Here is a 21,772-nt window from a genome sequence, read left to right on the forward strand (position 1 = left end):
ATCAACATTCCTATGTAGGCCTGTTTTCATTTTAAGCCCATCTGTAGGTAATGATAGAATTTCCAGTTACGTGAGATAAACAAAAATAGAGTAATCTGTTCACACCACAAGGTGATGAATGGTAAAGGCAAGTTTGCAAGTTTTCAGAATATACCGCAGAGCATTAAGAACGTTGGTGTTTATGTGAAAAATAAAACCTGTAAGACTTTGAGTTAAATGTGGTAGGCTGGCCACTTCCATCTTTTTCTTCTCCTTCCCCAAACCTAAACTCCCAGCAAAGGAATTTTTAAAAGGACAACCAAAGCAGAAACAACAAATAGTGACAGTTTTGGACATTTGGGAAGGTAGGATGATGGTGGAGGGGTAGCTGAGTTGGTACAGCAGAGGAAAGTCAACTGGGTGCCCGCAGGGGCACTGCTGTGAGGTGTTAGGAAGATGATGGGGGGCAGGCTGAAACAGGACGGCATGCGTGGATGTTTAGGGAAGGGGCAGGGTAAAGACCTTAGAACTAAAGGTCCTTACACCACCCTACAGCCCTCACAGCTAGGAGACTGTTCTCTCTCTCTCTCTCTTTTTTTTGGTAGAAGCTGTAAAAGAGTCCCAGCCCATGGAGCATCAGGCACACTGAAAGGCAGCACTGAAACTGGGGTTAAAACTGGGGGACAAAATGGAAGTGTACATACTGAAAGGTCCGACTCCAAGCCCCGGAGCCGGGAAGCTAGCAGCTATAATATAAATGCTCCACTAGAAAGAGCAAAGGGCTCCCCCTTTTGAAAAACTGAATGCCTCTCAAGAAAAGAGCATGATCCTGGTATTGAAGTGGAGGTAGGGATAGGAGCTCACAACCAAGGATGTTTTGTCACTCCACCTGCTCTACACCACAGCATGCCAGACAGTATATCAGAGCAAGGTATGTAAAGCTTCCCGTCTAAAACAGAACAGACAAAAAAGAATCACCAGACATTTAGGAAACAGTGATTTGGAAAGCCTAGGTGCCTCAGTTGTTTAAGTTGTCTGCCTTCAGCTCCGGTCACCATCCCAGGGTATTGGGATCGAGTCCCTTGTCAGGCTCCCTGCTCCCTGCTGCTCCCCCTGCTTGTGCTCTCTCTTTCTCTCTCTGTGACAAATAAAATCTTTTTTTTTTTTAAAAAAAAGGAACATAGTGATTCAAAGGAGCACATGCATCCCAATGTTTATGGCAGCAATGTCCACAATAGCCAAATAATGGGAAGAGTCCAGATGTCCCTCGACAGATGAGTGCAGAAAGAAGATATGGGGTGTGTGTGTGTGTGTGTGTGCACACGCGCACACGCGTGTGTCCATCAAAAAGAATGAAATCTTACCATTTGCAATGATGTGGGTAGAACTAGAGGGTATAATGCTCAGTGAAATAAGTCAGTCAGAGAAAGACGAATATCATAGGATTTCACTCATATGTGGAATTTAAGAAACAAAACAGATGAACATAGGGGAAGGGAAGGAAAAATAAGATGAAAGTAGAGAGAGAGGCAAACCATAAGAGACGCTGAACTCCAGGAAACAAACTGGAAATTGCTGCAGGGGCATGGGTGGGGGGAAGGGGTAACTGGGTGATGGGCATGAAGGAGGGCACCGGATGTAATGAGCACTGGGTGTTGTATGCAACTGATGAATTATCAAATTCTACCCCTGAAATTAATAATACAGTATATGTTAACTACGTTGAATTTAAATAAAGAATTAAAAACAAAAAAGAAAACATGTTGAGGAAAGAGGGGACTCTGCATTTCCATGGTCTTATGTTTACACATAGAAGGAAGGACTTTGATCCAGTATACTTCCAGCTCCCATCTCCCTCCCTCACGCACTGAGCTAGCCTGGAGAAGAAATAAGGCATGCTCTGATCAGATCCTTCTCTCCAACTTTCCTCTGAGCTAGCAAGCCCTCAGGACGCATGCTCTCTACAACGTGGTAAGGGGCCCTGCCCTCACAAGGTTGATCTTCATTTGCCTAGTTCTTCATTCAAGGGGAGGAAATTCAATTCTGGGTGTATCAGAAAACTCACCTGGGCATAGATCTAGAAAGTCATATCCTTCAATACAGCTTTTATCTGTTGCTTATCTCCATCAGTGTGTGGCTCAGTTTTATTTCTCAATCGGTTCCAACTTTGGGAGAGTAAAGGGGTTTATTTTTTGGGACCCCCAAAAGAGCAAAAGTACAAGATGAAAAAGAGAGACTAAAGCCAGCAAAAAGAAAAAAGGAGCCCAGCAGAAACAAAAACACTGCAGGGAACAAAAGAAAGCTTGCTCTAATTAATATTCTCACAGAACTAAGAGAATCTACTACACCCCATGAAACAAGTACAGGGTTCTTTAATAAAGGAACAGATGATGAACAAGAAAAGACTTCTAAAAATTAAGCACACGAGAGCTCAAATTTTAAACATTCCATAAAGGGGCTTAAAATAAAGTGGAAGATATTGCCTAGAAACTAGAACAAAAAGAAAACAATATGGAAATAGGAAAGAAAATTAGGTATTCTTTCCAGAAAATTAGGTATTCTGTCCAGGTATTTTTTTTTTTATATAACTAATAAAAGTTCTAGAAAGAAAGAAAAAAAAAGAAAAAGAAAGAAAAATTACTAAAGATAAAGGTTTTCAGATTTAAGAATGTGAATCTTCTATTGAAATGGCTCATCAACTATATAGCTTAATAAACTGAGGACAGAGGGAGAGGACAGAGAATACATACACACCATGAATCAGAGTAAAGCTTCCAGGGACAAGGCTTCTGGAGATAAACATTCCAGAAAGGGGTAAAAACAAATAATACCCAAAATAAAATACTACAAAGGATAAGAACAGTATTAGGTTTCTCAATAGGAATAGTCACACAGAAGATAATAAAGCAATGTCTTCAAAATTCTGAAGGTAGATGATTTTCAACCTAGGATTCTTTATGACCTATCAGTCAAGTAAAGATATTTTCAGATATGCAAGAGCTTAAAAAAATTTACATTCCACAAAGTTTTAGTCAAAGTAGTTACTGAAAGATACATTCCAAGCAAACAAGGGAGTAAACCAAGAAGGTCAAGTGGTCTAGAAAAAAGGAGAATCCAAAAGAAGGGAAGAAGAAAGAGAAGTCTCTAAGCTGTTCTGTTATCAGAACAAAATATTAAACACTCTGGCAAAAAATAGAGAAGTAAAAAGGAACTGCTGTTTTTGAACATACAATGAATTTAATGATAAGTGTGTAAAAAATGCTGGAGCCTCTAGAAAAACATAACAGTATTTTGCCTGTACAGAGGAATGGGCAAATTAAAAATGATCACCAACCATAAGAAAAACAAAGATAATATAAGAGGTGATCATCGTCATATATTACATGACTCAGTGGTAAGCTTATGTATATGGTGGTAATAATGTTAAAACTAGCCACTGATTTAACCAAAATTTATGATTTCACTGTAAAGGGTGGAAAGAGAACGTGAAGATGATAGGAGAAAGCTAAGTGTTTATCTTTCATAGCTAGGTGCTAAGATAATGTCTGAAACTGTCAAATTAAGAAACAGCAGCATATACCTACTATTAACAAAACTGGAGGAAATGTTAGGAAAACCAGCTGGAACAGCTGCGGGTCGCTGCCTACAAAGACTAAAAGATGGACAGGAGACGGCAGGCTACTGCTGGTTTCCACATGAAGTTTTTCAGTAGCATTTGCATCTTAAACCTGGATCCATGTATTACTTTTATAAAAATATTACACTTCTAAACACTTCTGGACTAATAACATTTTCTTCTATAATAAAACAGTACATTGTAAATTCATACAGAAGTTAATTCAACATTATGTACTGTCTATAAAGCACTATGCTGTGCCCTTAGACACAGAGGATCAGAACCCATTATTACATGAGGGTGACACATAAATAATGCAAGAGAGTAGGCTGAGAAGGAAGCAGCCGGCCTAGAGGCTCTACTTTGGAACATCGGCTCTCCGAGGACACCTCTGAAAAATCCCACCATAGCAATGTGGATATTGGTAGGGTCGTTCCAGTTGTGATCCAAGATAAGGAACACATGATTCTTGCACTCAAGAACATTAGTAATGGTAAAGTAAGATTGTAAAATATGCTGCTGTTATTACACCTTCTTAGTGAGAAAATAAAAAGTAATGAAGCTTTTTATTTTCTGTACAATCTGCTGGGAGCCATTCTAAACGAAAAGTTATCAATGGTTTGTTTTCATCTGAAATATACACAATAGGTAATGTGCTTTGGAACTCAGCTCTGTATTTTTATTAACGTTAAAAATAAACTTAAATCATGAACCAGACCCATGCTTATTAAAATAGTCAATTATATTACAACATTGGGCTATCTGGAGAGCAGGGTAAGACTTCCTCCTGGCCTTAATGACCGAAAAAGAAAGAGGAAACAGATGAAGTTTAACAGGGTTATGAGCAGAATAATTTACCTAAGCAAAAATTATTCTCTACACTAATGAATGTACACATAAGTGGCAAAGGTTTGGGAGAAAAACATTGGACTAAAGTCTTAAAAATGGATCAGCAAAAGAATGTTATTCCTAAAAAAGCTAGCAATAACTTAGGATTTATTAAAGAAAAAGACAGTGGAATATCCAAAAGTACTGGAGACTGTCAATCAGGTTTGTACTAGGTTCTATGAATTTTTTTTTTTAAGTTTTTTTTTTTAATTTTATTTATTTATTTGAGAGATCACAAGTAGGCAGAGAGGCAGGCAGAGAGAAAGGAAGCAGGCTCCCTGCTGAGCAGAGAGCCTGATGCGGGGCTCGATTGCAGGACCCCGAGATCATGACCTGAGCTGAAGACAGAGGCTTTAACCCACTGAACCACCCAGGCGCCCCAGGTTCTATGTATTTAGAAAAGATGTGGGGAATTCAGAGGCGTGACCGGAATACTGGAGCAAAATGACAACACTGTTGTTGCTTTGGTATTTGTCTGGCATCGTACTGAATGGTCTTTAATTTAAAAATTATCTAGCATTCTTAAACTTTTTCTTTAAAAATCAGTGAAACAAGATAGTTAATATTTCCAAATATAAAAAAATTATAAAGTACTAAAAAATCAAGTAGAAAAACTTATAAAATTATAAATATCTTTCTAATATGATGTTATTAAATATAATCTTAAGAAATAAAATAAAACTACTAGAATTATTCTAAAAAATTAAATCATAACAGAAACTTTGATTTTTGTGTTATTTTAAGCAACAAAGTGTCTCAGTAATGTCTGTACATTTTCATGCAAACTTTTCCAGTTGCTCTTTCTGATTCAGCACTGGTCAGAGAAATAGTGGGGAGATAGTAAGTCTACTCCATATCTTTTGATAATTTTGGAAAAAAAAATCTTCTTGAACAACTTCTTATTTTATACCAAAGGCTATCATCTTTGTGTTGATACTGAATTGTTTATTTTTTCCCAAAGAAAGCTGTTCCTAGTACAGTAGTTTTCACCATGTGTAAGTTAATTAACTATACCATTTTCAGCACTTTTATATTTACATTTTACTTCTCTGAAGATCACTGAAAGGCAGTCAGACACGCTTTCATAAGAAACTTTGTTTTGCTGTCATTTTCTTGTCTTTTGAGATACAGGAATTCTTAACAGATACAACCTTATCCCACATTTTAAATCCAGTATTAACTCTCTGGATAGAGCAGAGCTTGGTTCAGCAAGTACTTCCGTCATAAAATGATTAACTGGGTTACTAATTTTCATCAAGATTACACGCCTTGGATTGCAAACGGGTCGTTTCGTGGGTAGGCCCGGAGCTGGTTTCTCCAGCAGCTACTAGCTGCGAGGCCTTCCTCAACTTCAGACCCCCCACCTGCCCCTGCGCCGGGCTCCTGGCGCAGAGCTGTGGCTCCCTGAACAGCCGCAGTACGGCTCAGCTGCTCGTGCTCCTGCACTTGGAGCATTTACTTAGCGCTTCGGTAGAGCTGCCAGTCAGGCCTGCAGGCAGGAAGGTTAACTCTTCCTACCCAAAGGAGAAACGAGTCAGCTTCCAGAGCAGCCTATTCTTGCACTCTGGCCGATGTGCTGGTTGGGAGGCTAAGGGAGAGAGATGACGAGGAAGGAGAGAGGAGATAGAGAGGGAACGGAGTTACAAAGCTGCAAAAGGCTTAAGATAATGGAGCAGGGCCTCTGCTGACTTTGGCAGGGACAGAGCGAAGTCAAGAGATGAATAACACTGCGGGTTGATATTCGAAATTAGGGTTTTTCCAGCCACAAAAGTACTGTTTCAGTATGTATTCTTTTTCTTGGTTTTAACATGTACTACTTTTTACTGAAACTAATTTGCCTTTCCAACTATATTTTCCTCGAGCTAGTATCACTGAAACAATTTAAAAAAATCAATGGTTGGAGGAGTTCAAGACTACACAATTACACTGATTTGTACAACTGAAAAAGTAGGTAATATAAAGAACAATTGAGACCAAGTATTCTAAAATTATTTTCCACTGAATAAAACAGGCTACTGAATTCCAGATATTTTTGAAATGCTTTTACAAAAAGGATGATAGCTTTTATTTTATAATGTATCTACTTAATTCTAGTATCACTTTTTTCTATATGCTACTAAAGAGGTCTCACAATTTGAATCAATTTCTTAAAAATTCCATATCAGTTATCTTAAAATAAGTTCATATTAGGTACTAATGAATGATTATTTATTGAAGATTGTTAAGACTGATACGAACTAAACATTTAATAATAGATGTAAAACCTTAAACTATGACCCTTGGAAAAAGTGTTAATTTCCTGAATAAGGAAAAATCCATAATGTTAACTTCACTCTGCACATATGTGATATTTGTTATTATTAATAGTCATGGTTAAAGTCTAAGAATCAATGCTTAAGTTAGCACATTAATTTCTCTGTAGTTGTATTTCCTTCTATTTTTAGTCTTTATCCTCCTGATAACAACCAAAAATATAAAATGAGAAATTTTATAAAAATTCTATATTAATCAGAATTAAAAAACCATAGCTACCTTTTCCAGTACACAGTTAAAAAGAATGAAATACAAAATTTTCCTAAAGAAATATTTTTATGGGGTGCCTAGGTGGTGCAGTCAGTTGAGGGTCTGACACTTGATTTCAGCTCACGTTGTGATCTCAGGGTCACGAGATCGAGCTCAGCATCAGGCTCCGTACCCAGTAAGGAGTCTGCCTGAGACTCTCTCTCTCTCTCCGTCTGTCCCTCCCCTTGTTCTTTCTCTCTCCCTAAATAAATAAGTCTTTAAGAAATACACTCTTATAAATGTTATTAGCAATGTATGAATAAATAGGAAGATTCTGAATCTGGTGGGAAAATGTTGCAGACCTTTCAACTCTGCATCACCTCTATCAAAAAAAGTTCTACAAATGAGTATTATGCCTAAAAGACAAAGTAAGAAAAAGTATGAGAGTAACAATGCATTGTGTCTGAACGGGTCAACAGTCTCACAGTAAAATGAAATGTACAAATCATTACTTACTCAGACATTCTTTCAAAGCCAAAGCTTGAACATTAGCTAACTGTTTCTCTCTCTGTATAAGTTGTTCACCAGAGAAATGTGGAAGTGACAAGAAGTCAAAAGGAAAGCCTGAGAAATAGAGAAAAGTGTTAAGGATGTTCTGTGACAATAATATTCAGTTCCCAGAAAATGTGTTATTACATAACTTGAAAAAATAAAAGTCAGGGGCGCCTGGGTGGTTCAGTGGGTTAAAGCCTCTGCCTTCGGCTCAGGTCATGATCCCAGTGACCTGGATCGAGCCCCGCATCGGGCTCTCTGCTCTACAGGGAGCCTGCTTCCTCCTCTCTCTCTGCCTGCCTCTCTGCCTAGTTGTGATTTCTGTCTGTCAAATAAATAAAATATTAAAAAAAAAATAAAAGTCAGTTACTCATCTCTCTTGCTCATCTCAATAATTAAGATGAAGAAATTAAGCATACTAAATTATTTTGCATTTTAAACTCTGATCTCCCTCTTCAACTGAGGGAGTTTAGGTAACAGAGTAGAATTTCCTCCATCACATTTTCTTTTATGGCTTCAGCTACTGAATCTCCTATACAAAGCAGGGAGTACAGTAGCTAGTCTCTAAAGACACTCCCCAATCAACCACACTTACTAGCCACCCATGGTGCAGTCCTTCCACAACGAACCTAGGCTAGCTCTATGAAAGCAATAAGGTACTACAGTAAAGGTGACAGTGAATGAGTTCAGACTAGGTCAAAAAACCTGGAGGCTTCTTAGAACAATGCTCTAAGAGAAGATAGCAACCAGGTAAGAAATCAGACTATCCCGACACTATAGTGTTGTAAGGAAGCCCAAGCTGGCTGTGAGAAAATAGACCATGAAGAGAACGTCAGATCTCATTCCAGCCATTCTAACCCAGGAGCCAAACAGGTAGGTGAAGAAGCATTCTTACACAACCTCCATTAAGTCTGCAGGAGAATAGAGCCCTAGCTTTAAGTGGCTGCACATGTACGGGGACTTCAAAATAGAACCATCCAGCTGAGCCCAGTCAACCCAAAGGACTATGAAAAATAATAATAAATAGTCATTTTTTAAGCTAACTTTGGAGTGGTTTGGCATACACTGATGGATAACCAAAGCTTGGAACTTGGAGAGGAAAAAAAAAAGGGCAATAAAATGGAACAAGATATTTGAGAGGAAGTAAGTAAAATGAGAGCTAAATTATAGAAAAATATTATATGTTTAAAGTGGAAAATACAGGGATGCCTGGGTGGTCCAGTCAGTTAAGCGGCTGCTTTCGGCTCAGGTCATGATCCCAGCGTCCTGGCATCAAGTCCCACATCGGGCTCCTTGCTCGGTGGGAAGCCTGCTTCTCCCTCTGCCTCTGCCTGCCACTCTACCTGACTGTGCTATCTCTTCTCTGACAAATAAATACATAAAATCTCAAAAAAATAAATAAAGTGGAAATACAAACAGGGTGCCTGGGTGGCTCAGTCAGTTAAGTATCTGCCTTCAGCTCAGGTCATGATCCCAGAGTCCTGGGATTCAGCTCTTTGTCAGGCTCCCTGCTCAGTGGAGAGTCTGCTTCTCCCTCTGCCCCACCCCCTCATGCATTCACACGTGAGCTCTCTCTCTGAAGTAAAAAAATAAAATCTTTAAAAATAAATAAGTGCAAAATACTAAACATTTCCTTTTTGGAATCAAAAGCTGACCTACTAAATTATACCAAAAATAATGAAAAATGGATGAATTATCTGTACTCTAAACTATTTGTACATGCTGTAATATGTTCGAAATAAAAGGTAAATTGAAAGTGAAATGAAGTTTGGGGAAAATAAAAGCATTAAAAACCACAGAAGTTAAGGGGCGCCTGGGTGGCTCAGTGGGTTAAAGCCTCTGCCTTCGGCTCAGGTCATGATCTCAGGGTCCTGGGATCGAGCCCCGCATCGGGCTCTCTGCTCAGCGGGGAGCCTGCCTCTCTTACTCTCTCTCTGCCTGCCTCTCTGCCTACTTGTGATCTCTCTCTGTCAAATAAATAAATAAAATCTTTAAAAAAAAAAAAAAAAAAAAAAAACCACAGAAGTTAACTGCATATACTAACAAATATAGAAATATTTTCCACCTAAAATTAACACTTACTCAGTTCGGCTTCTACTGTCCTTGCTTTCATCTTTCCATGAATTAAACTCAGTGCAAACGAGCCATTGATCTGGTTGGCCGAGTGAATCAATGTGGCTTTACATTTTCTGTTGTCATTACCTTGTAACAGGAGATAATAGCTAGAACACTCTCCCTTCACTTCAACATCTGGAACTAAGCAAAAACAATTATCTTGTTAAGTATGTGAAAATTCAGCATGCAACATGGCGCAATCAGTCATTTGACCCATAGGGCATAATGACTTGCTCTGTTATTTGAAAACAAGCTGTTAAGCAACCATTTTAAGTAGCACTTGTTCACTTAACTCAGAAAACGGAAAGCAGACAATCATAACAAAATGATATAAAGCGTACACATTTTACCTTAAAATGATGTGTCCTTGTTCATTAATTTTTGATGTTGCCCACTAGAGTTCCATGATATCTTTCTTACATGACCACACTCATAACGTATCAACTACTCTTTCCAACTTCTATCTCTTTAAAATAGAATAAACTGACCCCTGGGAGCACACACACAATTCCACTGATGGAGAAGAAGTGTACAGACGCACTCTAGGGTAGCTTTTTGGTCCCTGCAGCGGGCATCCATAATGTATTTTACAGAGGGAATGGAGAGCATTCATTAATCTGGCGTGCCAGTTACATGAAGGTCACTTAAGACAGCTTCTTGTATATTTTAAAAACAAATCAAATGAGGGTTATAGCGAAGGTCAAAGAAAAACTGTGAAGCCTTTGAGATTAAAAATAGAAGTAGAGTCCCTTTTTTGTTGAAGATGGTAAATTGGACATAGCATTCATTTTCACTATCTCCTGAAATTCCACAAAATGAGAATAAAGAGATTTTAAAAATAGCATAAATCTACAAGGACTAATATCTGACAGAAGAGACAACAGAAACTGATTTTGAAAGCAGGAAAGCAAATGAATAATTGGTACAGACTGCTAAGAAAGCTGAGAAAAACAGTGGAGAAGGCTTAGAAGCAACATAATTTATATTACAACCCCTGACAAGACTCTGGGTTGATGGTCCCAGAAGGCACTGGAAGCAACATGAAAGTGAAACAGGAAAACAGGTTGAAGTGTCTGAGCAGCTTGGCCTCCTGACCAGTCCTTATTCTATTGAGGCACATGATTGTCCTTTTCCTAGTTCAGAAAACAAGTGGTTTATTCTCTGCAGAAAGTAAAACAAGGTGTCTCTGGCCTGAGAGATATTGGACAGAGAGCAGGGTTAGAGTTAATTATCAGTGGATTAAGCATGTACTTGTATATTGAATATTGAGACCCTGTACCCTTCTTCACCTATATAACTTCTAGAATTATGCAAGCTAGATAACAGAATTGAGCTTTCTTGGAAATGTGGTCAGTCCTAGAGGAAAGACTGAAGAATCCCAACGTTGGAGTCAGCTAAGGTCACAGTGAATTCACCCTAAAACAAAGATCAGAGTCAACAAGCTACACTCATGCACCCGAATCTTCCCATTAGCTTTCTGGTACTATCCCTTAAATGTGAGCAGGCAGGCAAATGTTACGAGATCTCAAGGAAAGTTGCTAGTATGAGAGCTAGATGTCAAAATAGAAAAAAAGTGACTTGCAAGGAAATAACGAATACACAGTAAAAAAAAATCACACACACAAAACCAACCAACCTACCAATCGGATCACTACACTCCTCAGAGAAGATTCTGCATACATTAACAAGAACAGGAGACTATAAGAACATTAATAAGAAATAGCTCATGGAAATTAAAATTAAGAAAGCATAAACATATATTTCACCTAAATGGGTAGAAGAAAAAGTTAAGTGAATCTACAGAATGTAAAGTAAAAATACGAAGAAATGGAAAATAAAAGAGAGGATAAAGACAGACACATAAATCAGGAGGAACAACAGCTACATAGCACTAACAGAAGTGAGAACATAAACAGAAGGAAGGAAATTTCCAACAAAAGAGCTGTAAGAACACTTTCCTCCATAAAAAGACAAGCTTCCAGGCATGCTGAGAGCCCAATACAAGAATAAAAATAGACCCACCAAGGTGCATCATCATGAAAATTCAGAAGACTAAGAACAAGTAGAAGATTCTACAAAATTCCAGAGAAAATGTGGGTTTCCTTTAAAGAAAATAAGAATGAGAAGAGCACTAGAATTCTAAACAACAGTGCTAAAAGCTAGAAGACAATGGGGCAATACCTTCAAAATTTCAGGAAGATTTTAGCAAATCTGCTCCACCAAAATAGGGACTAAAGGAAGAGACAATTAGATTAAAGGCACCAACAAAGAAAGGGCAAGAGAAATTTCCATGACGATGAAAAAATAGTCTTTTAAATCCAAAGCTATAGAATAAAGCTAGAGAAACCAGTCTGGATTAGACAGGTCACAAAGAGCTGGAAGAGATTTCTTACACATACATGACTGATAGAATGAAGTTGGGCCCTTACCCACCTATCTCACATATTAATCCGAAATGGATCATAGACATAAATTTAGGAGTTACACTGTAAAGATCTTACAATAAAACAAAGGCATAAATCTTCCTGACCTTGGGAGCAGGCAATGGTTTGTTAAAGAAGAGATCCAAAGCACAGTGAAGAAAAGAAAAAAAAGAGAGAAAACTGAATTTCACCAAAATTAAAACCTTTTGGGCTTAAAAGTACACCATCAAGAGAACGAAAAGTCAACCCACTATGGACTTGGGGTAATAATGATATATCAGTGAAAGCTTATCAGTTTTCACAAATGTACCATTAGGGTTGAATGTCGGTAATAGGGGAGGCTATATGTGTGTGAGGACTTGGGCTATAAGGAAACACTCTGTACTTTCTACTCAATTTTGTTGAGTATCTAAAACTGTCCTAAATAAATAAAGATTATTAATTTTAAAAAGTATCTATATGACATGGATAAACAGGATTAAATACAAGATGCTTAGATCAATATACTATTTATTATACTAATTATATAGGGAAAGTGCTTAGATCAATATACTATTTATTATACTAATTATATATACTAATATATACTGACATATACTAATTATTCAGTAAATACTACCAATTATTAGCTAAAAAGGCCATGTAAATCAAAACCACAAAGTACCACCATTTCACCTCCCTTGGATAAATTTAACAAAAAATACAGATAATAACAGGTACTGATAAAGATGTAGAAAAAGTGGAACTCTTCATGCTGTTGGGAATATAAAAATGATACAGCTACTGTTTGGCAATTCCTCAAAAAAGTTAAACATATAATATATGACTCAAAAATGCCACTCCCAGGTTTTTTATCCAAAATGATTTTAAACATATGTTCACATAAAAACATGTACACAGGGTGTCTGGGTGGCTCAGTGGGTTAAGCCTCTGCCTTTGGCTCAGGTCATAATCCCAGGGTCCTGAGATCGAGGCCCGCATGGGGCTCTCTGCTCAGCAGGGAGCCTGCTTCCCTCCCTCCCTCTGCCTGCCTCTCTTGTCTAGCTGTGATCTCTCTCTCTCTGTCAAATAAATAAATATTTAAAAAAAAAAACAAACATGTACACAAATATTCACGGCAGCATTATTTACCTGAAAAGGTCAACAGTTAAAGTGTCCATGAACTGATGTGTGAATAAATAATAAGTGATATGTCCAAATGAGGAGTTGTATTCAGCAATAGAAAGAATGAAGTGTTGGTGTTGTCATACAACATTATGTTCTGTGTGAGAGAAGCCGAACATTAAAGATGGCATGTTTATTGTATGATTACATTTAAATAAAATATCCAGAACAGGCAAATCTATACAGAAGGAAGTAGATTAGTGATTGCCTAAGGGTTGGGGAGAGGAGCAGGCAATGGGTATAGGGAGGAACTGCTAAAGGGTTTGGAGTTGCCTTCTGGAAACAAGAAAATGTCCTAAAATTGACTGTGGTGACGGATATACAATCCATCCTATGATTAGACTAAAAACCATGGAACTATATAATTTAAATGATTGAACTGTACAGTGCGTGAACTGTATCTTAACACAGCTTTTTGTTTTAATTTATAATAATCTTAGGAATGTAAGGTCTGCTCACAAAAGAAGTTCTTAGCATTTTGGAATTTATACGCGTGTGTGTGTCTGTATGTGTATATAAATATATATATGTATGCTTCTATGTACATATCTGTATGTACATAGTGTATGTACACTATGAAAACTGTACACTAAGAAAACTGTAATTTTATTTATTTATTTATTTATTTTTAAAGATTTTATTTATTTATTTGTCAGAGAGAGGGGGAGAGAGTGAGCGAGCACAGGCAGAGGCAGAGGGAGAAGCAGGCTCCCTGCCAAGCAAGGAGCCCGATGTGGGACTCGATCCCAGGACGCTGGGATCGTGACCTGATCCGAAGGCAGCTGCTTAACCAACTGAGCCACCCAGATGTCCCGAAAACTGTAATTTTATTAAAAAACAATTTATTTCACAGATGAACATACTATGACTTAAAGCTTATTCCCCCAAACAACCATGAAGTACAAAAATAAATTTATGCAATAGACATTAATACTGTTCATAAACATCAATCATAAAAAAGGAATTTAAATAGAGGTTTTAGGAAGGAAAAACACTGTTGTTACCAGTTGCATTTGAAACTAAGGTTTGCTAAGACTTATAGTGACTTCTTAATTTGTTTACCAACTTGGCACTTAGCCAATTCAAGTTACTGGTGTCCCTTCAATCCATGGCATTCTTTCCACACTTATTTTAAATCCCATCCCCTTTATTAGCATTTTAATCATGGAAGCCTGTAATTACAGTAATCTTATTTTCCTCAAAAGAAAAATATTTATTTTAAAGAACTCCCCTAACCATAATGACTATGAAGTCATTTAAAAAATGTTCCAAGTTTGGCAGGTGTTAATTGAAGACTTATTAAGTAATTTCTATGTAAATATCACGGAGAGTAATAAATTTACAATTAGCATTGTCACTCAAATTTCATAGCTCTCCCTAATGAAATAACAGTAAATGATTACAACAGAAAATTTGTTTTTTTTAAAGATTTATTTATTTATTTACTTATTTAATTTTTTTTTAAGATTTTATTTATTTATTTGACAGACAGAGATCACAAGTAGGCAGAGAGGCAGGCAGAGAGAGAGAGGGGGAAGCAGGCTCCCCGTGGAGCAGAGAGCCTGATGTGGGGCTCGATCCCAGGTCACTGGGATCATGACCTGAGCCGAAGGCAGAGGCTTTAACCCACTGAGCCACCCAGGCGCCCCTATTTATTTATTTTAGAAAGAGAGAGAAAGAGCACACAACAGGATGAGGGGCACAGGGAGAGTCAGAACCTCAACCAGACCCCTCCCCCCCGCAAGTGTGGGGCTCCATCCCATGACCAGAGCAGAAATCAAGTCTGAGACACTTAATGGACTTAAGGCACCCAGGGGCCCCTATATATTTTCCTGTTATTTTTACAACATCAACTTGTAAGAGATTGACTGGCTTGCATGCCCTCTCTTCACCAAAACAAACACCTATTTTGGATCTACTATACAGGTAAAATGAGAGAGGCAGAATACAAGTGCCATTTAATTGTATCAAATTCTACAAATAACATATAAACTATAATGGAGAGATAGATCATTATTAGTTTCATTAGCAATCAAAATTCTAGCGAAATAAAAATAAAGTCATTTTTTATATCAATAAGTTTCTCAGTGGTCCTTAAAATTCTGTAATATCCCCTCTTCTTAAAAGTTTAACAATATAAAATATAAGATAGTATTAATATAAAGAAGAAATAATATCGATATATTGAAAAATATCACAGGATGATGAGGGTAGTATTCTAGTTAAGTAAATCTTCTGATTACTGACAAATATTTTATATATATATACGTCTCAAGAAACAACAAAATAATATACATAATTATTTTGATAATCAAGTTAAACATTAAACAGTAAAATAAAATCTAGCCTTCAATGTAGGCATTTTAGGAGGCTACACACTATCAATGATATCATTGTTCAAACAATTCTAGACTCAACCTTTTGAAATGGTCCTTAGGGTCAGCTGGGGAACCATAAGGGAAAAAAAATGGCAAAAATGATGTAATTAAATTCACAAAGCATTTTCAAAAAAATGTATTGCCTTCCTTGATTTCCCATGTTATTCATCAGACCAAGCTTTGAGCGATCAGGCATAAAACTTAGCTTCAATGAGACTAGCCAAGAAAATGCCCTGGCTCAATTCTAAAGATAATTTGAAATGGTTTAAGAAATGATAGTATTGTTGAATAGCTGTATGATACCTCCTACTGTGAAGATTCCAAAAATGCAGAAAAATTTATAAATTGCACCATGACTATTTTAAACAAGAAACGTTCGGATCAAAAACAGTATATATTTCCCTTTAGTTACAACACAGTAAAATAGACAATTTGAAAGCTACAATGAATAGAGAAACTTCAGAAGACGTTTGAAGATCTTATTATCATGAAGAACAATGATCTCTATTGCTCCACAGATGAATCCTTAAGGTCGGACAGAATAACAAAAAGCTACCGCAGAGTTTACAAAGTGTCTACCATCACCAACTGTGACTGAAACAAGTTTGTGAGATACACTAAGCAAGTATTACTATCCTGATTTTCTAGCCAAGGAATGAAAAGCCTAAAATAGCGATTCTTTTTTTTTTCTTTTCGGCCTCAGAGCATCTGAAGGTCTTTCTCTTCAGTAACAGTGGCTCTCTAGCCCAGGGTTGAAAAGAGCACATCTAGGGCAGAAGTTCTTAATACTGGATGCACTTGAAACACTTGGGTACTTTTATAAACTACTGAGGGCCTGGTTTCCTCCCCAGAGATGTGCATTTAACTGATCTCCAGTAGAGCCCCGTTTGATGTTCTTCCTTTTTGATTTTCTTTCCTTCCTGCCTTCCCTCCCTGCCTCTCTCCTTCCTTCCTTTTCCCTCAAACATATGCATATGCATATGTCAGAGTATAAATGTGATCAATTTAAGTAAATTTTATAATTAGGCATCCATCACTATAATCCAGTTTTGGAGAAAGTCCATTATCTCTCTGCAGTCAATCTCCTCTCCTATTCCTGGCCTCAAGCAACCACTGATCTGCTTTCTGGTCCTTCAGGTTTTTATAGAAATTCCATATAAACTTAACATATATAGGTACATCCAAAACTTTTCATGCAATATGTCAAGCAATATTCCACTGTCTGGACAAAACGAACTGTGTTTATCTCTTCACCAGCTGATGGATGTTTGCACAGTTTCCAATTCTTAGCTACTATAAATACGTCTTTTATTAACAGTTTCTTGCAAGTGTTTATGTGAACATATGTTCTCATTTCTCCTGGATAAATACCTAGGAATGGAAATACTGGGTTGCAGAGTGAAGTGTAAGTTTAGCTGCCACACTGTTTTCAAGAGTATCTAAGCCATTTTACACCACCCCCAGCAATGTGGGAGATTTGCAGTTTCTTCACATCCTCATCAAGATTTGATAGTCACTATTTTTAATAAAGCCATTCTAGTAAGTGTATTATAGAATCGCATTGTGGTTTTAATTTGCACTTCCCGAAAGACAAATAATGTTGAGCATCTTTCATGTGCTTTATTAGTTATTCACGTATCTTTAATGAAATATCTATTCAAGTCTCCTACCTACTTACTAATTGGGTTGTCTCCTTATTATTGAGTTGTAAGAATTTTTTTTTAATGTATCTGTCTACTGCTGGACATGACTGGAAATGTTTTCTCTAAGTAACCTTTAAAAATTTTTTTCTGGAGCTCCTGGCTGCCTCAGTAGGTTAAGCATTCACTCTTGATTTTAGTTCACATCATGATCTCAGGGTCCTGGGATGGAGCCCCATATCAGGCCCCAAGCTCAGCAGGGAGTCTGCTTGTCCCCTTCTCTCTGCCCCTAACCCTGCTCAAGCATACATGAGCTCTCCCTAAAATGAATAAAGTTTAAAAAAAAATAAAATTGAAAAATAAATAAAATTTTTTCCTTAGTGTTTTTCAAAAAGTAGACATTTTTAGTTTTGGTGAATTTATAGATTTTTTTTTCTTTTTATAGATCCTTTTGGTAGCTATATTTTCTTACAGAAGTTTTCTAGTTCTAGTGTTTACATCTAGTTATATAATCCATTTTGAGTTAATTTTTATACAAAAATCTTATACATATGTTTTACAGATGGATATCCAGTTCTTCTAGCACTGTGTTAAAGAGACTCTCTTTTTCCCACTGGCACCTTTATTTCTATTTTTTCCACTGATACATGTATATTCTTAATTCAATACCATACTGTCTTGAATACTGTGGCTTTACAGTTGGGATATGAATCAAGTACTGTAAGTTCCCAAAAATTGTTCTTCCTTTTCAAAATTGGCCATTCCAGGTCCTTTGCAATTCCATATAAATTTAGCAGCAGTTTGTCAATTTCTATGTAAAGTCCTCTTGGGATTTTGTTAAAAATTGAATTAAATCTACGGGTAAATTTGGAGGGAAGTACCATCTTAATAATACTGAGTTTTCCAAATCACAAACATGGTGTTTCCCCACTTACTTATATCTTTTTTAATTGCTCTCAGTAAGTTTTACAGTTTTGAGTGTATAGATATTGCACTTCTTTTGTTAGATGTAGCCCTCAGTATTTTATTCATTAACTTCTAGTCTAATTCCTTCCTTCTACTTAACTTGGAATCAGTCTTCTAGCTTCTTGAGGTTGATGTTTGGATAACTGATTTTAGATCGTATCTTCCATGATAAGCATTTACAATCCTCTTAGTACTGCCTTAGATGCTTTCCATAATTTGACAAGTTTTGGTTTTCTTTTCTTTTTTTTTTAAAGTCTTTATTTATTTATTTGATAGACAGAGATCACAAGTAGGCAGAGAAGCAGGTGGGTGTGGGGTGAGGGCGGGGGGAAGGAGGCTCCCTGCTGAGCAGAGAGCCAGATGCCCAGCTAGATCCCAGGACCCTGAGATCATGACCTGAGCCGAAGAGAGGCTTAACCCACTTACACATCCATGTGCCCTGGTTTTATTTTCAATTAAAAACATTTTCTAATTTCCCCTTTGGTTTCTCTTCTTTGACCTACGGGTTATTTAGGAGTGTGTTATTTAATTTAATTTAATTTCCAACAGTTAAAGTATTCCTCACATTTGTGTTGCTGATTTCTAATTTAATTCTACTGTAATTGAAGAACACACTTTTAAATTTATTAGCCTCACTCAATGGCCTACGATATATATGGTCTATTCTCAAGAATGTTTCATATGTGCTTGAAGAGAATGAGGACGCTGCTGAATGGTGTGTTCAATAAAAGTACAGTAAAGTTGGTTGATAGTGTTCAGTACTGAATTCCTACCACCTAGAAGAATGCCCTGAACCCAGCAGGCAAACTATAAATATTAGCTGATTAAAAGATTACTTTGTCTTGGCCACTGAAGTCTCTTTCAAAATCTTTACCTGAGTCCTTTACCTTTTCTCAAGGTGGAATTTATAGATCAGTTACACAGTGTCATTTTAACCTTATTAGTTTCAGCTCACTATTTTGAAACATTGTTATCACCCTGATTTCAGAATAAAGGTACATGCCTCATCAATTCAAAACATTTCATTAATCCTTATTAACCTAGTCTCTTTAAAAATATATTTTTTTAAAGATTTTATTTACTTATTTGACAGAGATCACAAGTAGGCAGAGAGGCAGGCAGAGAGAGAGGGGGAAGCAGGCTCCCCGCTGAGCAGAAAGCCCGACGCGGGGCTCGATCCCAGGACCCCGAGATCACGACCCGAGCCGAAGGCAGAGGCCCTAACGCACTGAGCCACCCAGGCGCCCCTCTTTAAAAATATTTTTATTAGAAGACTTGTCAGTCACAAAACAGTAACTTTTTTCAAGAGTACCTTTAAAATATTTCCTTTCAGAGGCACCTGGGTGGCTCAGTGGGAAGGCTGCTTCCCCCTCTCTCTCTGCCTGCCTCTCTGCCTACTTGTAATCTCTCTCTCTCTCTGTCGAATAAATAAAATCCTTTAAAAATATATTTCCTTTCAAAAGAATTCCAATTTAAACAAAATGAGGCAACAATAGGACTCAAGAATGTAACCATCATGGATGGTTTGCAGATGCATTGAGACTTGGGTGAAAATTCTGACTTCACCCTGTGATATTAGAGAAGTTTATTGATTTCCCTATACTTTAGCTTATTCATTTGTAATGCACAGTTAGGCAAAGAGCAACATCTAAATTTTTGACAATTCTGTAAAACTTCTCTGTGAACATATGGTAAGCCAGGCACTCTTCATTATACAACTGGCTGTTCAGTACAAGTTTTAAATATAGAAGTCTTTCTTCAGAGTAATTGGGTTTAGCTCAGTTGCATTTGTTCACATAGTTCTTTTGCATTTTTCCTAGTATCATAATACTTTCTGAGTATCTTGCTGAAAATCACTGTTAAAAATCATTCTTTGGCTATGCTTAATTTAGGCATAATTCAAATGGCACATTGTTTTTTATTTTAGGTCAAGCCATCTGAAATTGCTGATACTTGACAATTTTTGATATACAAATAAGCAATACCATATGTTTCAAACTATGTATGTATTTTATTTCATCAGAGATGATTTGTTAAACCTAAGGAACTGATAAAAATTGGGGCACAAATTTTGATTCACACCGCATGGATGGAATCCATTCAAAATCTTTTTACTTTTTCAGACAACAGTTATTACTACCTGGAAATATATATTTCATGTTTTACTTAACAACTATTTTGGAGTACCTACTAAGTATCTGGTACTGTTCCAGGCACTGAAAATAAAGAAATGAATAAAAATAAAAAAATTCCATCTTGTCACTTCTCACTTTGAGTGAGAGAAAAAGACAGTATATTAGATAGTGATAAGTACTAAAGAGAAAAAATAAAGCTGGGGAAATGGATATAATGTCAAGAGAAGAGTCTATTTGCAATTTTAGATGGGACGGCAAATTAGGTCCTGAATGAGAAAATGTCCGGAGTAAAGGCCTGTCAAAACTAAAAGACATAACCATATGGGTTTCTGAAAAAATCTAAAATCTAAACCCAATACCTCCACTGTCATGTAAGCTTCCTAAGGACATGGACTGTGTTCTATTTACTGCCCGTCCAACATGTGTAACGGTGCCTGCTGTACTGTAGACACTTGATAAAAATATCTGCTGAAAAACTGAATAATTAATGCAAAATAGTATTTATATAAATAAATACGTACGAGTGCTTACACACCCCCCCCAAATTGTTGTTTCTATCACAAATGTTAGCATAATAGCCTTTCCACATCTCACTTTTTTCAAGATACTATCTCTTGTGGATTTATAGTTGGTTGCTACTGAATACAATGTTATAATTCAGACTTTTAATGACTTCTCAATATCTATTTTCTATTACAGTTCAAATTCCAGGAAAGGACGAGCCAAGTCTATCTTGCTCATTACTAATCTCCATATTATTGTACCATGCCTGATATACAATATCTACTCAATCTCAAAAGAAAAAAATGAAGGAAAGGTCTGACTGACTGAAGGAATGAATGAATGAGTAACAAGGTCATGAAGGATTAAAATGAGACAATAGTTTAAGGAACCAGTTTAAAGTTTAGGTTGGAGGACAGGGGACATGCAGGGCCAACAGGAGAGCACAGCCGGACAAAATGCAGTAAGTTACAGGAAACAATGTTGATTTAAGAGGCTGATCTGAGAGTTGATATCTTACTTGGGATAATGAGAGAGGCTACTGGTAGTGGCACTATGAATGGGATACAAGGTTTTCCTAAGTGAGAGCTATTAAAACTTTATCCTCGCTAAAACTTGGCTCCTCTTTAACAAAAGGAGTTCTGTCAATGAGATAAATAAAGAATTTCCCCTACAGAAAGGGCTATGGGTAGAAAAGAATTTAATAATCAACTGTCCAATTTGATTGTTTCTACTTCTAAGATTAAAAAAAAATACTGTAAAGTGTAAGCTTAATCAGCACTTAATGATACAGCCTAATCAGTAATCAACAACTTGCCTTTGAAGATTATCATGTGATACATGTCTTATTATTCAGAAGTTACCAATATTAAACTCCAAATTTCAAGAGGTGATAATTTAAAGAAATCAAATC

At 36.9% G+C, this 21,772-nt stretch overlaps 1 protein-coding gene across 1 annotated transcript in view; it reads right to left on the minus strand.

The window, feature by feature from the left end:
- The window catches only part of MTBP (MDM2 binding protein), a 76,497-nt gene that overhangs the window by 28,846 nt on the left and 25,879 nt on the right, over positions 1-21,772 (minus strand). The window contains exons 12-13 of the mRNA XM_080803174.1: positions 9,620-9,793; positions 7,502-7,609 (exon numbers count right to left, since the gene is read on the minus strand). Of these exons, the coding sequence (XP_080659300.1) occupies positions 7,502-7,609; positions 9,620-9,793 (282 nt within the window). The remainder of the gene's footprint in view (positions 1-7,501; positions 7,610-9,619; positions 9,794-21,772) is intronic.

This window comes from Martes martes (genome assembly GCF_963455335.1).
Source record: "Martes martes genome assembly, chromosome: 4".
Taxonomy (NCBI): Eukaryota; Metazoa; Chordata; class Mammalia; order Carnivora; family Mustelidae; genus Martes; species Martes martes.